Source organism: Mya arenaria, chromosome 14 (genome assembly GCF_026914265.1).
Source record: "Mya arenaria isolate MELC-2E11 chromosome 14, ASM2691426v1".
Taxonomy (NCBI): Eukaryota; Metazoa; Mollusca; class Bivalvia; order Myida; family Myidae; genus Mya; species Mya arenaria.
The window spans coordinates 850558-872039 of record NC_069135.1 but is presented as its reverse complement, the minus strand read 5'-3'; the positions used below and the strand labels follow the sequence as shown (position 1 = coordinate 872039).

The 21482-nt window shown below is 37.0% G+C and overlaps 1 protein-coding gene across 4 annotated transcripts; it reads left to right on the top strand.

The window, feature by feature from the left end:
- The first annotated feature begins 2828 nt into the window (after window positions 1-2828).
- On the top strand, window positions 2829-20739 carry LOC128217647 (protein NEDD1-like). 4 transcript variants are annotated; one of them, XM_052924928.1, is made up of 13 exons: window positions 2829-2870; window positions 6546-6685; window positions 7362-7450; window positions 7621-7737; window positions 8381-8521; window positions 8960-9183; window positions 9745-9937; window positions 12625-12781; window positions 15940-16044; window positions 16768-16922; window positions 17258-17465; window positions 17783-18246; window positions 18527-20739. In XM_052924928.1, exons 2-13 carry the CDS (start codon window positions 6550-6552, stop codon window positions 18629-18631), a joined length of 2094 nt encoding a protein of 697 aa, XP_052780888.1. In that variant the 5' UTR covers window positions 2829-2870; window positions 6546-6549; the 3' UTR covers window positions 18632-20739. The 4 variants fall into 4 exon arrangements, with proteins under 4 accessions (XP_052780888.1, XP_052780889.1, XP_052780886.1 ...); XM_052924929.1 differs by having other exon boundaries at window positions 2835-3131; XM_052924926.1 differs by having other exon boundaries at window positions 2835-3435.
- Window positions 20740-21482: the final 743 nt, after the last annotated feature.

The window sequence follows — 21482 nt, the reverse complement described above, 5'->3', positions numbered from 1 at the left end:
ACCTCCGCCGCCTACAGGGGACCGTTACACTTGAACCAACAGGAAAGCAGAGCTCTCCTGAAAGATTGTTTCCGGTCCAACTTACTATGCCTCACAGGACAGCTGAGCTTTCTAGCAAGCGCATAGAAGTGGAGACTATGAACGCACATCCGCCGCCTACAGCGGACCGTTACAGTCCAATTGGGCTAGTAATGTTAAAATATTGTTGGACTCGGCTGTTTTTTTTCAAATGTTTGGATTAATCCAAGCTGTGTTCTTCTTCTATGTCGTCAAACTAAATGAAATGTTGAGACCTGTTCTATTTCTATATCGTCCGCACTATTAAAAAAATGTAATGTTGAGACTTGTTATATACTGCTTTGTCGCCCGCAGTATCCAAATAGATGTATTAGGAATTATGACCAAAATTGAAATGTGTTAATGAGTTTTGTTCTTCTTCTATGTGTCCGCAGTATTAAAACAGGTGTATTCACGGTTGACGTTTGTTATACTTCTATGTCTTCCGCACTATTCAAATAGATGTATTACGAATAAATGACCAAAATTAATGTGTTAAAGAGATTTTATATATTTAGATATCCTCTGCAGTATTAAAACAGATGTATTGTTGAGATTTGTTCTATTTCTGTATCGTCCGCTTTATTCACACAAATGTAATGTTGAGATTTGTTCTACTTCTCTGTCGTCCGCACTATTTAAATAGATGTATTACGAATACATGACCAAAATCAATGTGTTAAAGATATTTTATATACTTATAAATCGCCCGTAGTATTCAAATTGATGTATTGTTGAGATTTGTTCTACTTCAATGTATTCCGCACTTTTCAAGTAGAAGTATACTAGTAGTTGATATTTGTTCAGGTGCTATATCGTCCTTCTGGTTCTATGAGGAATAAAAAATCAAAATTAATGGTTAATTTCTAAGACGATTGTAGTTGTGGCACAAACGAAATTGGACGAAAATCAGCCGTAGATATTGAGGGTGACATCAAGCAGCTATGTTTCCGTCTTACACAATTAAGAAAAAAACTGTCACCCAAAAGGTAATTTAAAATGTGAAACCAAGAAAAGGAGGAAGAAGATTCGGATATAGTCGTGAATCCGGCGCCTGATTCAACTATTCAAAAAGAAAATAAGGACATTCTGAAAACGCCCGCTATAAATACAATAGAAAAAAGTGAAAAACTAAACATAACTACCAGCGAGGTTCGAAGAAGTTTATTTGATGCTTCAACGCCCAAGTTTAGAACTCAAAAAAAAACCCTAGTACTGAGAAGAAAAGAAAACTTCCATTTATATCTCCAGATTCCAATACTAAAAAAGTAAAAAAGAATACGCTAAATTATCTGAACTTTCCAATATTACAATTGGGCGAAGTCATTGAGCGATGACAGTCAGGGTTTATGATATGGATAAAAAAACCTTAGACTTTCGCAGATGTTAAACAATATTTTAAGTGACTGAAATGGGAAAATAAATTCACAGCTTATTGGTGCAGCAAATAGACTTTTAAAAAATCAATTTGGAAATAAGATTGAAGGACTACAACTTCACCGGAAAGGGTACCAAAATACGACGACAACAAGAAGATATGAACCACACACTTTCCGCTTCAACCAACAGATGAAGAGTTTTACAGCCAAATACACCATACAATGGTAGACCTAAACATCACTGGGTAACTTGAATATATGAAAACAATATATATCTTACAGACACCTTAGAATGTAACAGGCCGAATGATCGAATAATTTCCAACGGTTTAAAAATACAACTTTCTCAAATTTATGAAAGAAATAACAACAGTACATGTATTCATATAATTGTGCTTTCTGTTTAAAGTAGACTATACGCCATCGCACATGCCACTTTATTTTTTTCTTCATAAAAACAACTTTTTTCAACTCTGATGAACTAAGGGAACACATAATTTAATGTTCTGAAAGCGAAAAACTAACAGAATAACCAAACACTAAAACAAACAGCAAAAATATTACTATTGAAATTTATTGTATATGCAATTTACCAGAATGCTATGGTGATCAAAAACAATGTGATAAGTGTGTTATTTAGTTCATTTAGTCTTCACAGGCATGTTCAGTATATTTATTCAACATAATTTGAAAATGATTTATCTCATGTCAAATTTATATAACTGTTATCACTTAATAATATAATTAACCGTTGTTTATTAAGTTTAATAATAAAAAAAAATCATATTTCATTTCATTGTTTTAAGTATATGTCAGTTTAATTTACTAGTTTAAAACAAAATGGAAACTAAAAACTAAAATAATTAAAATGTTGTATATATAACTAAATATAACTATTAAATAAATAACTTAAGTATTTTAAATGTTATATATATAACATTTAAAATATTTTAGTTTTTAGTTATATATATATGTCGTCCACACTAGTCAACGCTTTCTATATCCTCCGCAAACTGGACCGCGCTTTAGTAAATAATTACTTTAATGTTAAATGTTTGATATTCTGACATCTGAAATCGTGAGAATTTATATACAAATATATGGCGTAAAATATGTAATATGAAGCCAAGTCCTTGTTAATTCCACCATACCACATCAATAACGTAGGCGCGGTGCGAGGTGATACAGGAATCCAGTGGATTTCACGTGAAATCCACTCAAAACGTGAACTCCACTCAGAACTCATTTATTTTAATTAATAATTATTTTTTATTGTATACATACCATACATATTGGACGTAGGCGTAGGTTAATATTAATTTTGTAACGGTCATTATATATATAATAGTTGACTGTAACCTATTTATGACACTGCGGTGCAGTTTTCTTGTGGTTACTTCCGAGAAAAACAAAGCGCCTTTTACAGAATTAAATGTCAGCATTTTTTGGTCATTTATTAGTGTCTCCACCTGTATTTCACTGCAATTTTAGAGTTTATTACAATTTCATAATATAATGCAGTTGTAGTTGTATATAATATGCCAGTTCAATCTTTTGAACCTTCAGAATTCACATACAGACTTTGATCAAGTAGAATCCTGGCCATAATTTCATAATCATAATATGTAAATGGAACGGATTTTAACTGCTATTACATCTTCCTCGATAGCTATGTGGTAGATCGTCCAAAGGACCGTAAGAATAAGTTCTTTAGTGTGGTTTAGAACCAACTGTTTCAGCTCGGCTGGGTAGAGCTCCGTGGTAGTGTTCACGTGGTTGTTGGTTCGAGCCCAACCACAGGCACGCTTTTCCTCGTTGGTAAACTTAAATGGTGGCAGGCAAGCCAACAGCAGCCTGGAAAATGTTCATTGGAGAAGGCATGTAAAATGTGCCTCTCGTTTAGCTGGTAATGTTCTGATTGCAGCGTTCGACACTAACGGGGTCCCAGGATCCCGAGGACACCAATTTTTCGGGAGGGACACCTGAACCTCGAAGTCCGGTATTCAGTCAGGACACTTTAATTTTGACAGATAAAAGCTAAATATCAATAAATTAATAGCGTTTCATTTATTTATTACCTAAATTTGGGTCCCCCTAAATTTCTTAAAAGTGCATGTAAAAATGATATTATTATTAATACGTTGCACACACTAAAGGGAAAGTATGGCTGACTTTTTGACTATATTTACGTCATGAATCTATAAATAAACAGGTCATTTCACAGTGCCCATGCGGCTTAATGCTTCCGTTTTGTTGTTTACATTATCAACAAGGTCAGAGGTGACAGACTTATTATCGGTACAATAATTAATTGAATTAGATTGCTTATGTGTCAGTACCGCCCAAAAAGATACCAACAATAATGACTTTGATGCCTTAATGATGCAATCTTCAAGTTGTTACAGTAACATTTATGGCACAAATACCGGAATCCTACTATTCAACTTTCTTTCTTTTATGCTTTGATCAAAACAATATAGAAATAAAATTCACAAAGTTTTTATTAATGCAATCAATGTATAAAATTTTAGACATTTTGGCCCAAAAATTAACATACACAATTTTTTGGTCGTCTGCTCTTCCAGTATGCACTACACCTGTTTGGCAGTCTGATTGATTGATAAGCAGCTCTTCTAAATATAAACTTGAGTTTTCACAAGCCAGATGTAATATTCCAACAAAAGCACTGACAAGACCCTGAACCATGACATATTCTATGCATATTTTCTGAAAATCTAAATATAGTACCAACCATCAAATTTTTTGTTTACATTGTATCCATCCATATCCATCTTTGTTTTTGACTGAAAACAAAAGGGACTTTGACATTCTACCGCTTTTGAACCCAATCTACTGACTCGGAGACCCGACCCAAATCTTCCTCTTGCCATTGCCAGATGTTCGTATGTCTGACATTGTGCTACTAACTTGTCAATACATGCTGTTGAAAACATGTATAATATAGTGTTATAAAGACACTGTATTTGCATGTTAAATTTAATATTAAAACAGGTTAACATTCCAAAGACTTCATTTGTTTTTGCTTATAAATAGAAAACAAAACATTACAAATTCCAAATAAATTCAAACATACACATAACATAAGCATGGTTAAAGATAAAGACTTATTGTACAGGAATATATAAAAATAATTACAATTAGGTATTGTCAATAAAAATAATTACAATTGAGGTATTGTCAGAAACTGAACGTGCTATTGATAATTGAGTACTTGAGTGGAACCCATATTCATAGACTGGAACTATTTCCCAACAATACAGTTAGCTCAGTTGGTTAAGAGCCCCTTGCTTGTGTTCACCGTGCACAATTATCCTTCCAGGTGTTCTTTAGTACCTACTTAATAATTGTGAGTATTCGGTACATGTTAATCCCCAGGTGTTTTCATGCTGGAATATAAAAGAGCCCGGAGCACGTAAATAATGTGGTCTAGGTTGTAACCAGTAAGAGGTTGAGTAAAATTTAATATTCAAAATAAGTAAAAGAAAGATAGGTATCATCCTTTCTTCAGACATGCATCTCAATTACAACTTAGTAATTGGTAATGCAAATACCGTAAACCTTCTGACATGCCTTCTGATGTCAGTCAACCAATGCAATCGTTGTAATCGCAGCATAAAGGTGTATTGTCAAATGATACGGCTTGTCACTGTGCCGATTAAAGCATGTTGCAAATTAACGTGAGTCAGTAATAAACCTTGCTAGTGGAAGGCATGTCATGGCTGAAAAGCCATAAACGCCTGTTGGAGACCCTGAACTCTATTGAAGTCTGTAATATTATTTATGCCCCCCTTCGAAGAAGAGGGGTATATTGCTTTGCACATGTCGGTCAGTCGGTCCTTCGGTAGACCAAAGCTTGTCCGAGTGATAACTTCAAACTTAACAATTCCTGGATGTATGGTCATCAAACTTGACATGAATGTTGGGCATGAGCAGTATATGACCCCTATTGATTATATGGGTCATCAGGTCAAAGGTCAAGGTCACAGTGACCTTTAATGGTAAAAGGATTTTAAAGCTAGTTTGAGTGATAACTCAACAATGCCTAGACCTACAGTCATCAAACTTGACATGGAGGCTTGGCCTAGCCAGTAGAGGACCCCTATTGATTTGAGGGGTCATTGGGTGAAAGGTCAAGGTCACAGTGACCCTTTCCTGTATGTGTGATAATTTGACAATGCCTGAACCCATGACCCTCAATCTTGACATTTAGGTTTGGGTGACCAGTTGATGACTTCTATGGATTTTGAGGTCTAGAGTCAATGTTCATGGTCATAACTCATATTCATCATTAAAATTTTGTCATATTTACTTATTCCCTGCTGCTAAGAGGATACATTTTTATCTGCAAATATCAGTCATCATCTGAACTTGATTTAAAACTTGACCTACTATCCTCACACTTTAAATGGTCATATTCTTGCATACCAGACGTGTGTTTCCGGTCATGTGCCCAGTGCTGGAAAAACTCATCTTACATCTCCTATTTAAGATAAGTCATGCGCAACAAACGCACGACTTCTTATTTCTTTTATTGTATGGTTTATAAAAAGTGTATTAAGCCATTTCCATAAGGCCCAATCAAATATATATGTATGCAAGACTTTTAATTTAATTGCAAATAAATAATCGTAAAAAATGTGATTTTTAGTTATTTAAAATTACTGCGATTTATGACGTTAGTAAACAACATCGCCAACGTTTTTTACGTCAATCTTTTCCACAAATTGATAATTTTAGATATACAAGAAAAATATCAACCATGTTCTTCCGGTCAAGATCGAAAAATCTGACCCTCGGGCATGCAGCGTGGCCGGTAACTCGGCAAGCCTCATTACCGGCTTATGTGCGTGTCCTCAGGTCGGATTTTTCTATCCGTACTGGAAACACATGATCGATACTTATAATCTTAAAACTGTCTCAAAGGCATCCAATGTCAATGACAAATCAGCTGTCATTTCAGTCCATGCATATTTCATTAAATTGTCCAAATAATCCTGACAACATGGCGCTCAGGGGGGGCATAATGTTTGACAAACATCTCTTGTTTGTATTTGTATTGCAGTTTTTTTAATAATTAACTGCTTTAAGACTGATGACATCAAACATGAACATGCAGTTGGTGTCTGCTGGTGATGACATCAAAATCTGGGACTGCAATGACTTTATCCTGGAACACCAGTTCAACCCACATGATGAGAATGTTACCAGTGTGTGCTGGGCTGCAGACAGTATCCTTTACTCATTTGATTTTTAAAATCCATGTCACACAGTCAATAGATTTTATACAAATGTTTTTAAACTTATATCAAAATACTTGTCTACATTGTGACTTGAACATTTGTGAGGTCAAAAGCTAGGTCAAAAGGTCAAATCTTAGGAAATATTTTCCTCATGTTATAAATTCATTTTTCTTCTTCATAAAGGCAATAGTTTCTATCCAATTGTTATAAAATTGTCTACAAATTGTTTTGAACATTTGTGAATACTTGTCACCTCAGGTCAAAAAATAAGTCACAAGGTGAAATCTTGGGAAATAATTTCTCCATTTCATAATCATTTTTTTTCATGAAATATTTACGTTATTCTTTCTGCAGATTATCTTAGTCACATAAAACTGATAAGAGTATTACAGAATCTTAGCAAAAAATAGTTTTTTGCTGCAAGATATTAATAAAAAAAAAACTCCAATTTTCATGACATGTGGTTTGTCAACATACATCACACACATACACGCATGCACACTTAATTTCACACTGGCTCAAACACCATTGACCCGTCAATTCCAAATTCAATGATTTTATTTTCAGGATCTTTATATTTTGCTTCTTTGAAGTCTGAATAGACCTCCCCATGATGTGGTGTGTACAAGAAATTAAATTGTTAGACTACTTAACCGAAAATCAGACAGCTTCCTTGCAAGTGGATCTGTTCACTCGGATAATGTGGTGATAACGGATGTAAAGACATGGGAGAAATCCTTCCTGAAATGTGATGTAAGTATGCAATCTCAATAAGGTACATGCACGTTGTTTTAAGTTAATCAGCACTCAATAATTTTATTGTTAATTTTTGAACCAGCTTGGTTAACACTGAGTGCTGCAGAGCTTATTGGCATGTAATCATATTCATCTTAAAAGGCTATGATGTTGTCTGGTCCCTGCAGGCTGGCTGTATGTGCCTGGACGTGAATGACACCTCACGCTACATGCTCACAGGGGGATCCAACGGTATCATCTCGGTTTGGGACTCAAAAACAAGGAAGATCAGAAAAACATACAAGGTATGGTGTATGTCAGTTGTATAATGATTCTTAAGATATAAAGGTATGGTGTATATCAGTGCTAAAATGATTCCTCAGATATGGGTTTTCTGTATGGTGAAATTATTCTTTGGACATATGATTCACCATTGTTCTTGACTAACTATAAATTTTGTCCAAACAATTACTTGAAAACTACTGGATGTAATTTATTTTCATCTTCATACAGTGGTCAAGCCCAAAGAGAGGCAATGCAGTGAACAAGAACCACAACTCTATTTTATTCAATTATAGAGTTATTACCCTTTGTTACCCTTTTCTTGTCCCGAATATAACTTGAAAACTACCAGATGGAATCTTATAAAACTTCAAACAATGGTAAGGGACAATAAGAGGAGGTGCAGTTTACAAGAGCCATAGATCTATCCACAGCATTATCATTTTAAGGTGGGGTTTCTAAATTCTGCACTGCCATTTCCTACTATAACTATCAGTGATAGCTGTACTAAGGTTTGTAATGTTATGAAATCAACTTATTTAGCAATATTGTTTTCTCATATAACTTTTAAACACTTGATAATTTCATCATAAAATACACCAGTTAGTAACGCATTAATACAGTTTGGTTGTTTCAGTTCTCTTATAAATGTTTGCTATACTACAGGATCACAAGGGCCCTGTTACATGCGCACGTTTCAACCAGGGAACAACCTCAATAGCGTCCGGGTCTGAGACGGGAGAGATTATCCTGTACAACGTAGTAACAGGCCAGGGATGTCGGCCCCTCCTGTCCCCTAATGTGCAGGTAGTTGATGGGAGTTGAAGCAGATTTACATGACTAAAGCTTTAAAATTTGGATGATTATGATATACATTGTACTAATACCATTCTGTGGTGTATACAGCTTAATTACAGAAAGTGATGATAGATTCTGAAATTTGTTTTATTATTTATATCAATATAAAATTTAATATTTTCATACTGAATTCAGATGTGTTTGATTTAAATTATTATTTTAGTATTGAAAACTATAATTTAATTGTGATACTTATTGTTGTCAGAATGGCAATACTACTGAAATTTTGCCTCATATTTGTATGTTTTCTAGAAAATGAAATGCAAAAAACGAATTTAAAATTGTTGTAATAGAAATATTTCAAGTTCAGTTTGTTATCTGAATAGTTAATAAATAGCCTAAACTTTACATCACTTGGCCACCTTGACATATTTTTTTGTTCCCCAGTCAATCAGACAGGTACAGTTCGGTCGCAAGAAGTCCCAGCTGGGCTCTGTCTCTGATGACGGTGCTGTCTGCCTTTGGGACTGTAACCGTCGGCAACTGCTTCACACATTTGACTGTCACCGGGCTCCCGCCACAGGACTCAGCTTCTCCCCGATCAACGACATTTTCCTGGTCTCTGTGGGCCTCGACAAACGTATTGCCTGCCATGATGTCCAGACTAAGAAGTAAGAGGTTTCATTATCTGGTTATGCATGTTTCATTAGATAAGTGGTCAAATTAAGCACTTGGCTACACTAGCAAAATGCTCGTGTAACCGACCCTGGATGTAACTTACTCTGTCCAGTTACAGTATCATTTATTCAGGTGTTATAAAAAAGTATGCTAAAATCTCAATATGTATATAGTTCCCAACTGAATGAGTATGAGAACCCTGAAATATAGCAAATCAACAAAAACATAATAAGTACAAATTAACATTAAAGATATCAATAATCACATATCCATTTCACATTTAAATTACTAAATGTAATATCTCCAATGATATCAATGAAATAACCCATTTTCCTGACACAAGAAAATCTGGCTGTTCAATCTTAAACTTACACAAATTGTCACATTTGTTTTTCCATTGTTGAATAAGAAGTTAAGTAAAAGCATATATGCTTTAAGTTCATGTTTGTGACACCAAATAGATTAGAAATGAAGTTATTGGAAGATTTATGATTGAAAGGAGGTGAAATACTTTGGCTTCATCATGTAATGGGTATGCTCATTTTTCCCTCTAGGGTTGTGAAGGTGATCAACACCGACAGCCCCTTGACCTCTATAGACACCATGAGTAACGGTATAACCATTGCCGTGGGTACAACAAGGGGTCAAATCCTCAACTATGACCTCCGTATGGCCTCTGTACCAGTAAATTTCCTAGATGCTCACAAGTCTTCAGTCCAGGGCCTCCGGTTTCAGACGGAAGCTAAGGTGAGCGTTTCCGCCTAGTAGCTTGTCTGTCTGAAGAACTCATGTTAAAGTAATGTCATAGCCTTGTTGGGCCTTGGTGGTGTTGGTATTCAATGTAATGCCATAGCCTTAGAGTTGGTGTTGGTATCATGTAAAGCCTCGATGTTGATGGCCGTGTTGGTATCATGTTATAGCCTTAGAGTTGGTGTTGGTATCATGTAAAGCCTCGATGTTGATGGCCGTGTTGGTATCATGTTATAGCCTTAGAGTTGGTGTTGGTATCATGTCATAGCCTCGATGTTGATGGCCGTGTTGGTATCATGTTATAGCCTTAGAGTTGGTGTTGGTATCATGTCATAGCCTCGATGTTGATGGCCGTGTTGGTATCATGTCATAGCCTCGATGTTGATGGCCGTGTTGGTATCATGTTATAGCCTTAGAGTTGGTGTTGGTATCATGTAAAGCCTCGATGTTGATGGCCGTGTTGGTATCATGTTATAGCCTTAGAGTTGGTGTTGGTATCATGTCATAGCCTCGATGTTGATGGCCGTGTTGGTATCATGTCATAGCCTCGATGTTGATGGCCGTGTTGGTATCATGTCATAGCCTTAGAGTTGGTGGGGTGTTGGCACTGTTGCATAGTCTTGGTGGCAGTGTTGGCATTGTATCAAAGCCTAAGCCGTTGGTGTAAGTGAAGGTGTTGGCATTGTGTCGTAGCCCTTGGTGTTGGTGGCCGTAATGGCATTGTGTCGTAGCCCTTGGTGTTGGTGGCCGTAATAGCATTGTGTCATAGCCCTTGGTGTTGGTGGCCGTAATGGCATTGTGTCATAGCCCTTGGTGTTGGTGGCCGTAATGGCATTGTGTTGGTGGCCGTAATGGCATTGTGTCGTAGCCCTTGGTGTTGGTGGCCGTAATGGCATTGTGTCGTAGCCCTTAGTGTTGGTGGCCGTAATGGCATTGTGTCGTAGCCCTTGGTGTTGGTGGCCGTAAAAGCATTGTGTCGTAGCCCTTGAGTGTTGGTGGCCGTAATGGCATTGTGTCGTAGCCCTTGGTGTTGGTGGCCGTAATGGCATTGTGTCGTAGCCCTTGGTGTTGGTGGCCGTAATGGCATTGTGTCGTAGCCCTTGGTGTTGGTGGCCGTAATGGCATTGTGTCGTAGCCCTTGGTGTTGGTGGCCGTAATGGCATTGTGTCGTAGCCCTTGGTGTTGGTGGCCGTAATGGCATTGTGTCGTAGCCCTTGGTGTTGGTGGCCGTAATGGCATTGTGTCGTAGCCCTTAGTGTTGGTGGCCGTAATGGCATTGTGTCGTAGCCCTTGGTGTTGGTGGCCGTAATGGCATTGTGTCGTAGCCCTTGGTGTTGGTGGCCGTAATGGCATTGTGTCGTAGCCCTTGGTGTTGGTGGCCGTAATGGCATTGTGTCGTAGCCCTTGGTGTTGGTGGCCGTAATGGCATTGTGTCGTAGCCCTTGGTGTTGGTGGCCGTAATGGCATTGTGTCGTAGCCCTTGGTGTTGGTGGCCGTAGTGGCATTGTGTCGTAGCCCTTGGTGTTGGTGGCCGTAATGGCATTGTGTCGTAGCCCTTGGTGTTGGTGGCCGTAGTGGCATTGTGTCGTAGCCCTTGGTGTTGGTGGCCGTAATGGCATTGTGTCGTAGCCCTTGGTGTTGGTGGCCGTAATGGCATTGTATCGTAGCCCTTGGTGTTGGTGGCCGTAATGGCATTGTGTCGTAGCCCTTGGTGTTGGTGGCCGTAATGGCATTGTGTCGTAGCCCTTGGTGTTGGTGGCCGTAATGGCATTGTGTCGTAGCCCTTGGTGTTGGTGGCCGTAATGGCATTGTGTCGTAGCCCTTGGTGTTGGTGGCCGTAATGGCATTGTGTCGTAGCCCTTGGTGTTGGTGGCCGTAATGGCATTGTGTCGTAGCCCTTGGTGTTGGTGGCCGTAATGGCATTGTGTCGTAGCCCTTGGTGTTGGTGGCCGTTATGGCATTGTGTCGTAGCCCTTGGTGTTGGTGGCCGTAATGGCATTGTATCGTAGCCCTTGGTGTTGGTGGCCGTAATGGCATTGTGTCGTAGCCCTTGGTGTTGGTGGCCGTAATGGCATTGTGTCGTAGCCCTTGGTGTTGGTGGCCGTTATGGCATTGTATCGTAGCCCTTGGTGTTGGTGGCCGTAATGGCATTGTGTCGTAGCCCTTGGTGTTGGTGGCCGTAATGGCATTGTGTCGTAGCCCTTGATGTTTTGGGAACATTGGCATTGTCAGTTTGCCAAAAACATTTTTACCTTTGCCATAACTCAAAAAACAATTTCAGATATTCAAATGAAACTTAGTGCTCATGTCAAAATTGACATTACACACATGTGAATGTAGACTTTCATATTAGTCAAGTTTTGCCCCTTTAGTTAATTGAAAAAACAGCCTTGCAGTGCTCTTGATAAATGTTGTTATTTTGAATAAAATTGTGGATGGTTTTTGGGCGCATACATTTCAGCTTGTTTAAAACAAAAGTTTAGCCACATGACATTGTTGTGTTAAATTTTTTATATTAATTTGATTTGTAAATGTTTAGTTTCTCCATTCATTGACGTATTTTGTGTTTCTTGTAGTTTTATGCTTACAAAACATCACTCCACATTGATATATCTGCCATATCAGCTAAGTATATGTTTGAAAATAGGAGTTTTAAATTGTAACTCTATTTTCTTCTCTACCAGTCTGAGTCAGGAAGTGGCAAACCAACCAGTGCAGCCAACAAACAGCTGAAACATCGACAACTTCCATCCTCTCCACGAAATGTTGGTGTAGCCCTGTCTGAATTGCGGACACCACGCTCTGATGTGGACATTGATGTCTTCTCACCACTCAGGGAAGGTACTGTGTGTCAGTGGCATTGAATCGTATTAACTTGAACTCTTACTTTCTTTATAGACTAAGACCAATTTTTAGCTCACCTGTCACGTAGTGACAAGGTGAGCTTTTGTGATCACTCTTCGTCCGTCGTCCGTCCGTCCGTCCGTCCGTCCGTTCACAATTGCTTGTGAACACAATAGAGGTCACAATTTTGACCTAATCTTTATGAAACTTGGTCAGACTGATCATCTCTATAAAATCTAGGTCAAGTTCGATATTGGGTCATCTGGGGTCAAAAACTAGGTCACTAGGTCAATTATTAGAAAAACCTTGTGAACACAATAGAGGTCACAATTTTAGCCTAATCTCAATGCAACTTGGTCAGAATGGTCATCTCTATAAAATCTAGGTCAAGTTCGATATTGGGTCATCCGCGGTCAATAATTAGGTCACTAGGTCAATTAGTAGAAAAACCTTGTGAACACAATAGAGGTCACAATTTTAGCCTAATCTCAATGCAACTTGGTCAGAATGATCATCTCTATAAAATGTAGGTCAAGTTCGATATTGGGTCATCCGCGGTCAACAACTAGGTCACTAGGTCAATTAGTACAAAAACCTTGTGAACACAATAGAGGTCACAATTTTAGCCTAATCTCAATGCAACTTGGTCAGAATAATCATCTCTATAAAATCTGGGTCAAGTTCGATATTGGGTCATCCGCAGTCAATAACTAGGTCACTAGGTCAATTATTAGAAAAACCTTGTGAACACAACAGAGGTCACAATTTTGACCTAATCTTTATGAAACTTGGTCAGACTGATCATCTCTATGAAATCTAGGTCAAGTTCGATATTGGGTCATCTGGGGTCAAAAACTAGGTCAGTAGGTCAATTAGTAGAAATACCTTGTGAACACATTAGAGGTCACAATTTTAGCCTAATCTCAATGCAACTTGGTCAGAATGATCATCTCTATAAAATCTAGGTCAAGTTCGATATTGGGTCATCCGCGGTCAATAACTAGGTCACTAGGTCAATTAGTAGAAAAACCTTGTGAACACAATAGAGGTCACAATTTTAGCCTAATCTCAGTGCAAATTGGTCAGAATGATCATCGCTGTAAAATGTAGGTCAAGTTTGATATTGGGTCATTCACGGTCAATAACTAGGTCACTAGGTCAATTAGTAGAAAAACCTTGTGAACACAATAGAGGTCACAATTTTAGCCTAATCTCAATGCAACTTGGTCAGAATGATCATCTCTATAAAATCTAGGTCAAGTTCGATATTGGGTCATCGGCGGTCAATAACTAGGTCACTAGGTCAATTAGTACAAAAACCTTGTGAACACAATAGAGGTCACAATTTTAGCCTAATCTCAATGCAACTTGGTCAGAATGATCATCTCTATAAAATCTAGGTCAAGTTCGATATTGGGTCATCCGCGGTCAATAACTAGGTCACTAGGTCAATTAGTACAAAAACCTTGTGAACACAATAGAGGTCACAATTTTAGGCTAATCTTAATGCAACTTGGTCAGAATGATCATCTCTATAAAATCTGGGTCAAGTTCGATATTGGGTCATACGCAGTCAATAACTAGGTCACTAGGTCAATTATTAGAAAAACCTTGTGAACAAAATAGAGGTCACAATTTTAGCCTTATCTTAATGAAACTTGGTCAGAATGATCATCTTAACATAAGCTAGGTCAAGTTCCATATTGGGTCAACCCAGGTCAGAAACTAGGTCACTAGGTCAATTAGTAGAAAAACCTTGTGAACACAATAGAGGTCACAATTTTAGCCTAATCTCAATGCAACTTGGTCAGAATGATCATCTCTATAAAATGTAGGTCAAGTTCGATATAGGGTCATCCGCGGTCAACAACTAGGTCACTAGGTCAATTAGTACAAAAACCTTGTGAACACAATAGAGGTCACAATTTTAGCCTAATCTCAATGCAAGTTGGTCAGAATAATCATCTCTATAAAATCTAGGTCAAGTTCGATATTGGGTCATCCGCAGTCAATAACTAGGTCACTAGGTCAATTATAAGAAAAACCTTGTGAACACAACAGAGGTCACAATTTTGACCTAATCTTTATGAAACTTGGTCAGACTGATCATCTCTATGAAATCTAGGTCAAGTTCGATATTGGGTCATCTGGGGTCAATAACTAGGTCACTAGGTCAATTAGTAGAAAAACCTTGTGAACACAATAGAGGTCACAATTTTAGGCTTAACTCAATTCAACTTGGTCAGAATGATCATCTCTAGAAAAATATAGGTCAAGTTCGATATTGGGTTATTCGCGATCAATAACTAGGTCACTAGGTCAATTAGTATAAAAACCTTGTGAACACAATAGAGGTCACAACTTAAGCCTAATCTAAATGTAACTTGGTCAGAATGATCATCTCTATAAAATCTAGGTCAAGTTCGATATTGGGTCATTTACCGTCAATAACTAGGTCAATAGGTCAATTAGTAGAAAAACCTTGTGAACACAATAGAGGTCACAATTTTAGCCTAATGTTAATGCAACTTGGTCAGAATGATCATCTCTATAAAATCTGGGTCATGTTCGATATTGGGTCATCCGCAGTCAATAACTAGGTCACTAGGTCAGATATTAGAAAAACCTTATGAACACAATAGAGGTCACAATTTTAGCCTAATCTTTATGAAACTTGGTCAGACTGATCATCTTTATAAAATCTAGGTCAAGTTCCACATTGGGTCATCCGCGGTCAATAACTAGGTCACTAGGTCAGATAGTAAAAAAACCTTGTAAACACAATAGAGGTCACAATTTTAGCCTAATCTTAATGAAACTTGGTCAGAATGATCATCTTAACATAAGCTAGGTCAAGTTCTATATTGGGTCAACCCAGGTCAAAAACTACAGGTGAGCGATACAGGGCCATTATGGCCCTCTTGTTATACAATACCTATAAAGATATAAGATATTTGTAAGTGAATCTCACTGTACGCATGCACATCACTTTCCTTTTTCTTGCAAAATAAGATACTCATGAATGTCGTCAAAAGTTTTAACATCCAGTATGTTGATATGAGATACCTGTGCCATATTCAGTGTATTTTAGATCGTGTGTCTCAATCCATTGTTTCAGTCATGTATATACTAATAAGTTGTCTGGTTTTCTACAGGTTTCCAGGACAGCGGAGGTGAGGATTCCGAGTCTCGGGGCAGCAGTGAGGGGTTGGTCAGTAGCTCTGGGGCCCTCAGGCAGACATCTGGGGACATGTATGCAGGTGGGGTGGGGTGTATGATTCACTTAGATGTGATATTTGAGGAACACAAGTTTGTTATTTGATGGAAATAACTGAAAAGAATTCCCAGTTAATAAGCCCTGACTGAGTATTTGGAATAAATGTGCTACGTTGGTGAAGTGACAAGAAATGACCAGTGTTAACTTTTTCAGTTATTGAGCGACATTTACCAGAGTCTTAAGTCCTGGTATATCAAGAAACATATTTTGACTTTTAGCCCCAACTGTCACCAAAGGTTTCTTTATAGCTGCACTCTAACAGATACAGTTTTTATAACTTTTTTATTTTTTGTCTTGGAATGAGGAAATTTTTGCATAAATATCTGCAAACCAGTAATAAAAGATTGCTGACAAAAGATCAGATCGCAGATTTTCATATTTCAGTTCGAAAACTAATGCTTTATGTCTTCAAGGTTTACTAACAGTTTAAGAAAAATGCATAAAACATCATTTTTATTTGAATAGAAAAATCTGACTCATTTTTTGTCAGCAGTCTTATATGAATGGTAAACATGCATTTTTGCATAAATTGGCGCGTTCCATGACAAAAATAAATAAAAAATTGTCAAAACGTTCAATCTGTGAGAGTGCAGCTTTAAGCTTAGCAGGGAAGATATAATCAAGTCATCAATAATGGCACATGAACATATACACATCACTGAGTCATAAGCATTAAAGTCAGTTTGATTTTCTCGCACTGTTACAGGTGGAGTGTTTTCCCCTCTCCATGACCCTGTAGGTGGCAGAGACTCCAGTGGTGCAGGGTTGTCCCCATTGGCCTACCCGGGTTATGGCTCTCCGGCAACCCAGATCAGGAAAAGTCCTGTCCTTACATCAATTGAGAACAGAATCAACACACAAGTAGATAAAGCTGTTTTAATAAGATATCAACTGAAGTGAATATTTTCACATCTGTGGTTTAATGAGCTTCTTTATTTGATTATAAGATTTAATAAAAAAAAAAAAAAAAAATACTGTCTATAGGGACTTCAAAATTAGAAAAAAAGTTTTTCCACATTTGAGCTCATGATTTACATACAAATAATGTTTTTTTTATACATAAGAGTTTATGCTGTTGTTGGAAATCTATATCAAACCTTTGTATACTGATGTTTTGAATTAAATATTCAGTTATTTTTTTATTTATGGACACTTGGTGTTGAAGCGCTTTAACAGGGTCTTGTTTGTGTTTGTAGGTATCAGCCCCTCAGATAAACATTTTCGGTGCCACACCTCAGACCACCAAATACCACATCACAGACCCGCTCCCTCACACTAGTCTGACCAATGGGGATACAGTGTTTGATCACACCAGCAAAGCAACAAATGCAAGAAATGTCAACTTTTCAGCACACAATAATGAAAGACAACATTCCCACCAAAAACAAGTAGCATTTGATAATGGTAATATTTATTTGAATGCTTAAGAATATATGCTTATGCGAGTTGTCCTAATTAATGTTGCTAGGCATTAAAATGTAAAGTTACAGTTTTTTTTCAAGCTACATTAAAATTGACATTAGTTTCATTGTACAAGTATTAAGCCTGAACTGCCGAAACGTCAAAACTCGCTATGCTAATGTTGGTAATGTATTTGTCTTACAATATTTATTTTATATTTACAAAAAGTTACACATTTTCATAGTTAATGAAATGTAAACATGCTGAGAAAACCAAGATATTGTTACATAAAGGATAAACTGTTCCCTTTATTAATGCAGAGCTCCGTACCTACCCAGTCTCAGACAGCGATGGCAGTCCACAGTTTTCTAATAGTCACAGAAGCCCGGATTTATCCAGACTCTCTGAAAACCATCAAGTAGGAATCAGTGCTTCACCTTCATTACCCACTGTGCACTTTGGTGACTCTTCAGGAAACTCTCAAGAAGGTGCAAATGGTGCTGAAAAACACTACCCTACTACACCAGAAGGTGTTAGTGCTCAGTCTGAAGGTTCCAACAAAAGTGACACCTACACAGATCATAAACAGAAATCCTTGAGTACAAACTTGAGTGAGGCAAGAATTGCGCAGATTGTACGCAGTGTTGTTCAGGAGGAACTTAATTCATTTAAGGGAGAGATGAGGGGTGTGTTCAGGGACGAGCTGGAAGAAACAGTGGATCAACTTCACAGAGACATTGTCAACCTCCAGTCTGCAATGTTGGTGGAGTTCTTCAAGTTACAGGTATCTAACCATATTACACATTATTCTGACGTATCATGGGATCACATAGAGAGGGCAGTATCCATTGAAGTTGTCCGTTCTCTAACCTAACCATAACTCATTCAATGTTGACCAACCTTGGTTACAATATTTACTGGCATAACATCTCAGAAAAGATAGAGAACCGGCCTAACTTCAATGACTCCTGAGTATTGTAATAATTAGACCATATTGGTTTTTTGGTCTTACTTGACCATTTCTCAAGTGCGAGTAAGTGTAAGCCTGTATTTTTCTGTTTCAGAGTGAGATAGTTCATCTATTGGAGCAGTACTCACTGAATCCAGAACTTTTGGAGGAAATTAGCAGACTTCAAGACGAAAACAAACGATTCCGAAAAATATACTGAACAGACTGGAATTTCTTGAGTCCTGAAGGATAAAAAAATATTCAATTGAAGCATTTAAACGCATATTAAAGTAAATCCTTTAAAAGCCAGTATGCATTTATTTTGTTAAATTGTTAGTTCTTTCCCTATATTTACAGGTTTTGGGCCTTTTCAGGAATAATGACCCATACCTGTCTGATTTGGAATGTTTGTGTGCACGTATTAGATATTAAGAAAGATACCAATTAATCAATATGATCACTTCATCTTTAGATGATAAGAAAAAAGTATCATCTTGGTCCAAAAAGGACTTTTTTTTAAAAATTGGCTGAAAAGTAGTTTTAGTATGATATTGGACCAAATCTCCTTTTTGCTCATTTACTTCTTTGTATTTACACGGAGGATGGTTAGGCATGTAGGTGGTATGATTCTGAACATTGTGTACATTAGTTCCTTTCTCATTACTACATTTGTAGTTATTATGCAATAGTGGCTTAAGAAGATTTAAGTTGCAATATTTTCCAATAGTTCATTTTATGTGATGAAGGATGATTTTATGTTGTACAGTGCCCACCAGGCCAAAAGAAATAATATTTAAGTGGTATTGACTAGTGAGCCATTAAATATATATAAATGATCTGTCTAGAGTCGACATATGAATTCATGTTTTATTTGATGACAAGTGTCAGATTCTTTTCATCTCATTCTTTTTCCCAGGAAAAAATACAAAAATAAAAACATACTGTTAGCCTTTCACCTGCGCTAATGATGAGTCTCAAGAAACTGACACAGCAATGCCATTTCCCGTGCCACATGCATTGCAGAATTGTAGTATGCAGAATAATTTGAAACAAAATATATATCTGATCCTTATAATTCTGTTATAGAAGAATAAAAGAACTGAGATGATATCCAGTAAGAATCACAGCAAAAGCACTCTATTGAAATTTGCCATGCATTCAGTAAACATGTTTGCAGCAAACGTAATCTGTTTGGTTCCCCGCTTGCAGTGTATGCGCTGAGTTGCAACAGGGATACAAATCAAAACAGTTTGTTTACTTTAAATGGAGATAGTGTACTTTATTAAAATAAATCCTTATCATAAATAAAAGTATAACTTGCTGGAATATTTTTAATTAAGAAATTATTTTATCCAATTAAATTGCTTAGTAACAGAGTGGTTTTGTTATATTACACATGCGTAATACAGAAAAACTGTGTGATAGTTATATTTAACCGGAAACATGGTATTGCATATTATATTAGAAGTCATTTTCAATAATATATGTTAACTAATTACTTCAGTAGTAATGATTCCTCACTAGCTATATGATGATTTGTATTTTATAATTGCTTATTTTTTTGTATTCTTGAACATTTTCAGTAAGGGTATTCTACTGACAAACTCAATTTGAAAATGAAGTAAAAATCATTGTTACAGTCATCACAAGTTGTTTATTATTAAAGGCCAGTTTAAGTTTTATCATACATGTACAGTAATAAATGTATATTTGTCAAATCATAATCAACTCTACACTGTCTATTGCAAGAAATTTGTAAAGCAGTATTACACTTGTGTAACTGTACATAGAAGCAATTCATTGGCAATGATGTTAGTAAACCTACCAGTATTTATGGTGGTCATTGTAATCATGGTAACTTGAAAGTCACTTGTTCCTTCAGAGGTTTAGATAAACTAGCCATTATGTTGTTCTTGTTGAAAAATGATTTGGTGCTGTGATATTCTTCACTACTTTTCCCACCGCGATTTTGCGCTTACAACAGCAATAGTCTTTGTTTAAATATGTGTATTAAGATATAGTTGTACTTAAAGTGCCGATTGTGTATAAGACTTTCATTCAGTTATGGAAGTCTTATAAAAGCTCATAAATTATAAACACATCATATGATGTGCTACCAAAAATGTTGATATTTGATGGAGAAAAAGTATGTTAAAGAGAAAGATATTTTATAGTTCAATTATTAAAAATGTGTAATAAATTACTTGTAGCATTATTTAATAACTATCTCGAATCTCGTTAGAAGAAACTCACTTATAGATTGCTTGGCACACGGATGGTAATAGCATTTATAGTTGTTTATATTTTATTAAAAAATATAAAACCAAGGTTGCTTTGCATTTGTTTTGTTTTTAGCTCTACTGGCCAAAGGCCAATGGTAATGTGTACATTGTATGTGCATCAGTGCTTCTGTAAACAATTGCTTGTGAACACGATACAGTCTTTAGTTTTGATTGTATCTCGATGAGACTTGTACAGTATTTAGATGTCCATCAGAGCTCGATTCCTTTCAAAAACTTGTTTTTCGGTTGTGCGGTTGGTTTTGTGTCATACTCCCTGCCCTCGTTGAAAGAGATCAACATTACAGTTTAAAGGGGTTGGTTGATTTTTAGCTCTATTGGACAAAGGCCATTTTTAGCTCTATTGGCCAAAAACCAGAAGTGTCTGTCTTTCGTGCATCCATCTAAACACAATTGCTTGTGAATGTTTGTTCAAATTATGCCCCTGGGGTCATTACTGGCCACGCCCTCAGGTTCACAGGCTTTCTACACTTAAATTGGGAAATGTTTGAAAATTCTTTTTTTCTGTAACAGCTAGGCAGAAGCTTGCTATTTTGAATAAGGCATAATTTAGTGGTCCGCTACCATGGTTGTTCAAATTATGCCCCTGGGGTCAAAACTGGCCCTGCCCTGGGGTCACAAGTTTCATAGAGACTTATTTCAGAAATATTTTCAAAATCTTCTTGTTTCAAACCACACGGCTCATACCTTTGATATTTGTTGTGGAGCAATCATATGATGACCGTCTAGTAAAACAGTTGAAATTATGCCCCTGGGGCCAAAGCTGGCCCC

Coding starts and splice junctions, on each gene's coding strand:
- LOC128217647 (XM_052924928.1), top strand. CDS start 6,550: ATGACATCAAACATGAACATGCAGTTGGTGTCTGCTGGTGATGACATC. Junction 7,738..8,380: donor AGATCAGAAAAACATACAAG/GTATGGTGTATG, acceptor GCTATACTACAG/GATCACAAGGGCCCTGTTAC. Junction 16,045..16,767: donor ATCTGGGGACATGTATGCAG/GTGGGGTGGGGT, acceptor GCACTGTTACAG/GTGGAGTGTTTTCCCCTCTC.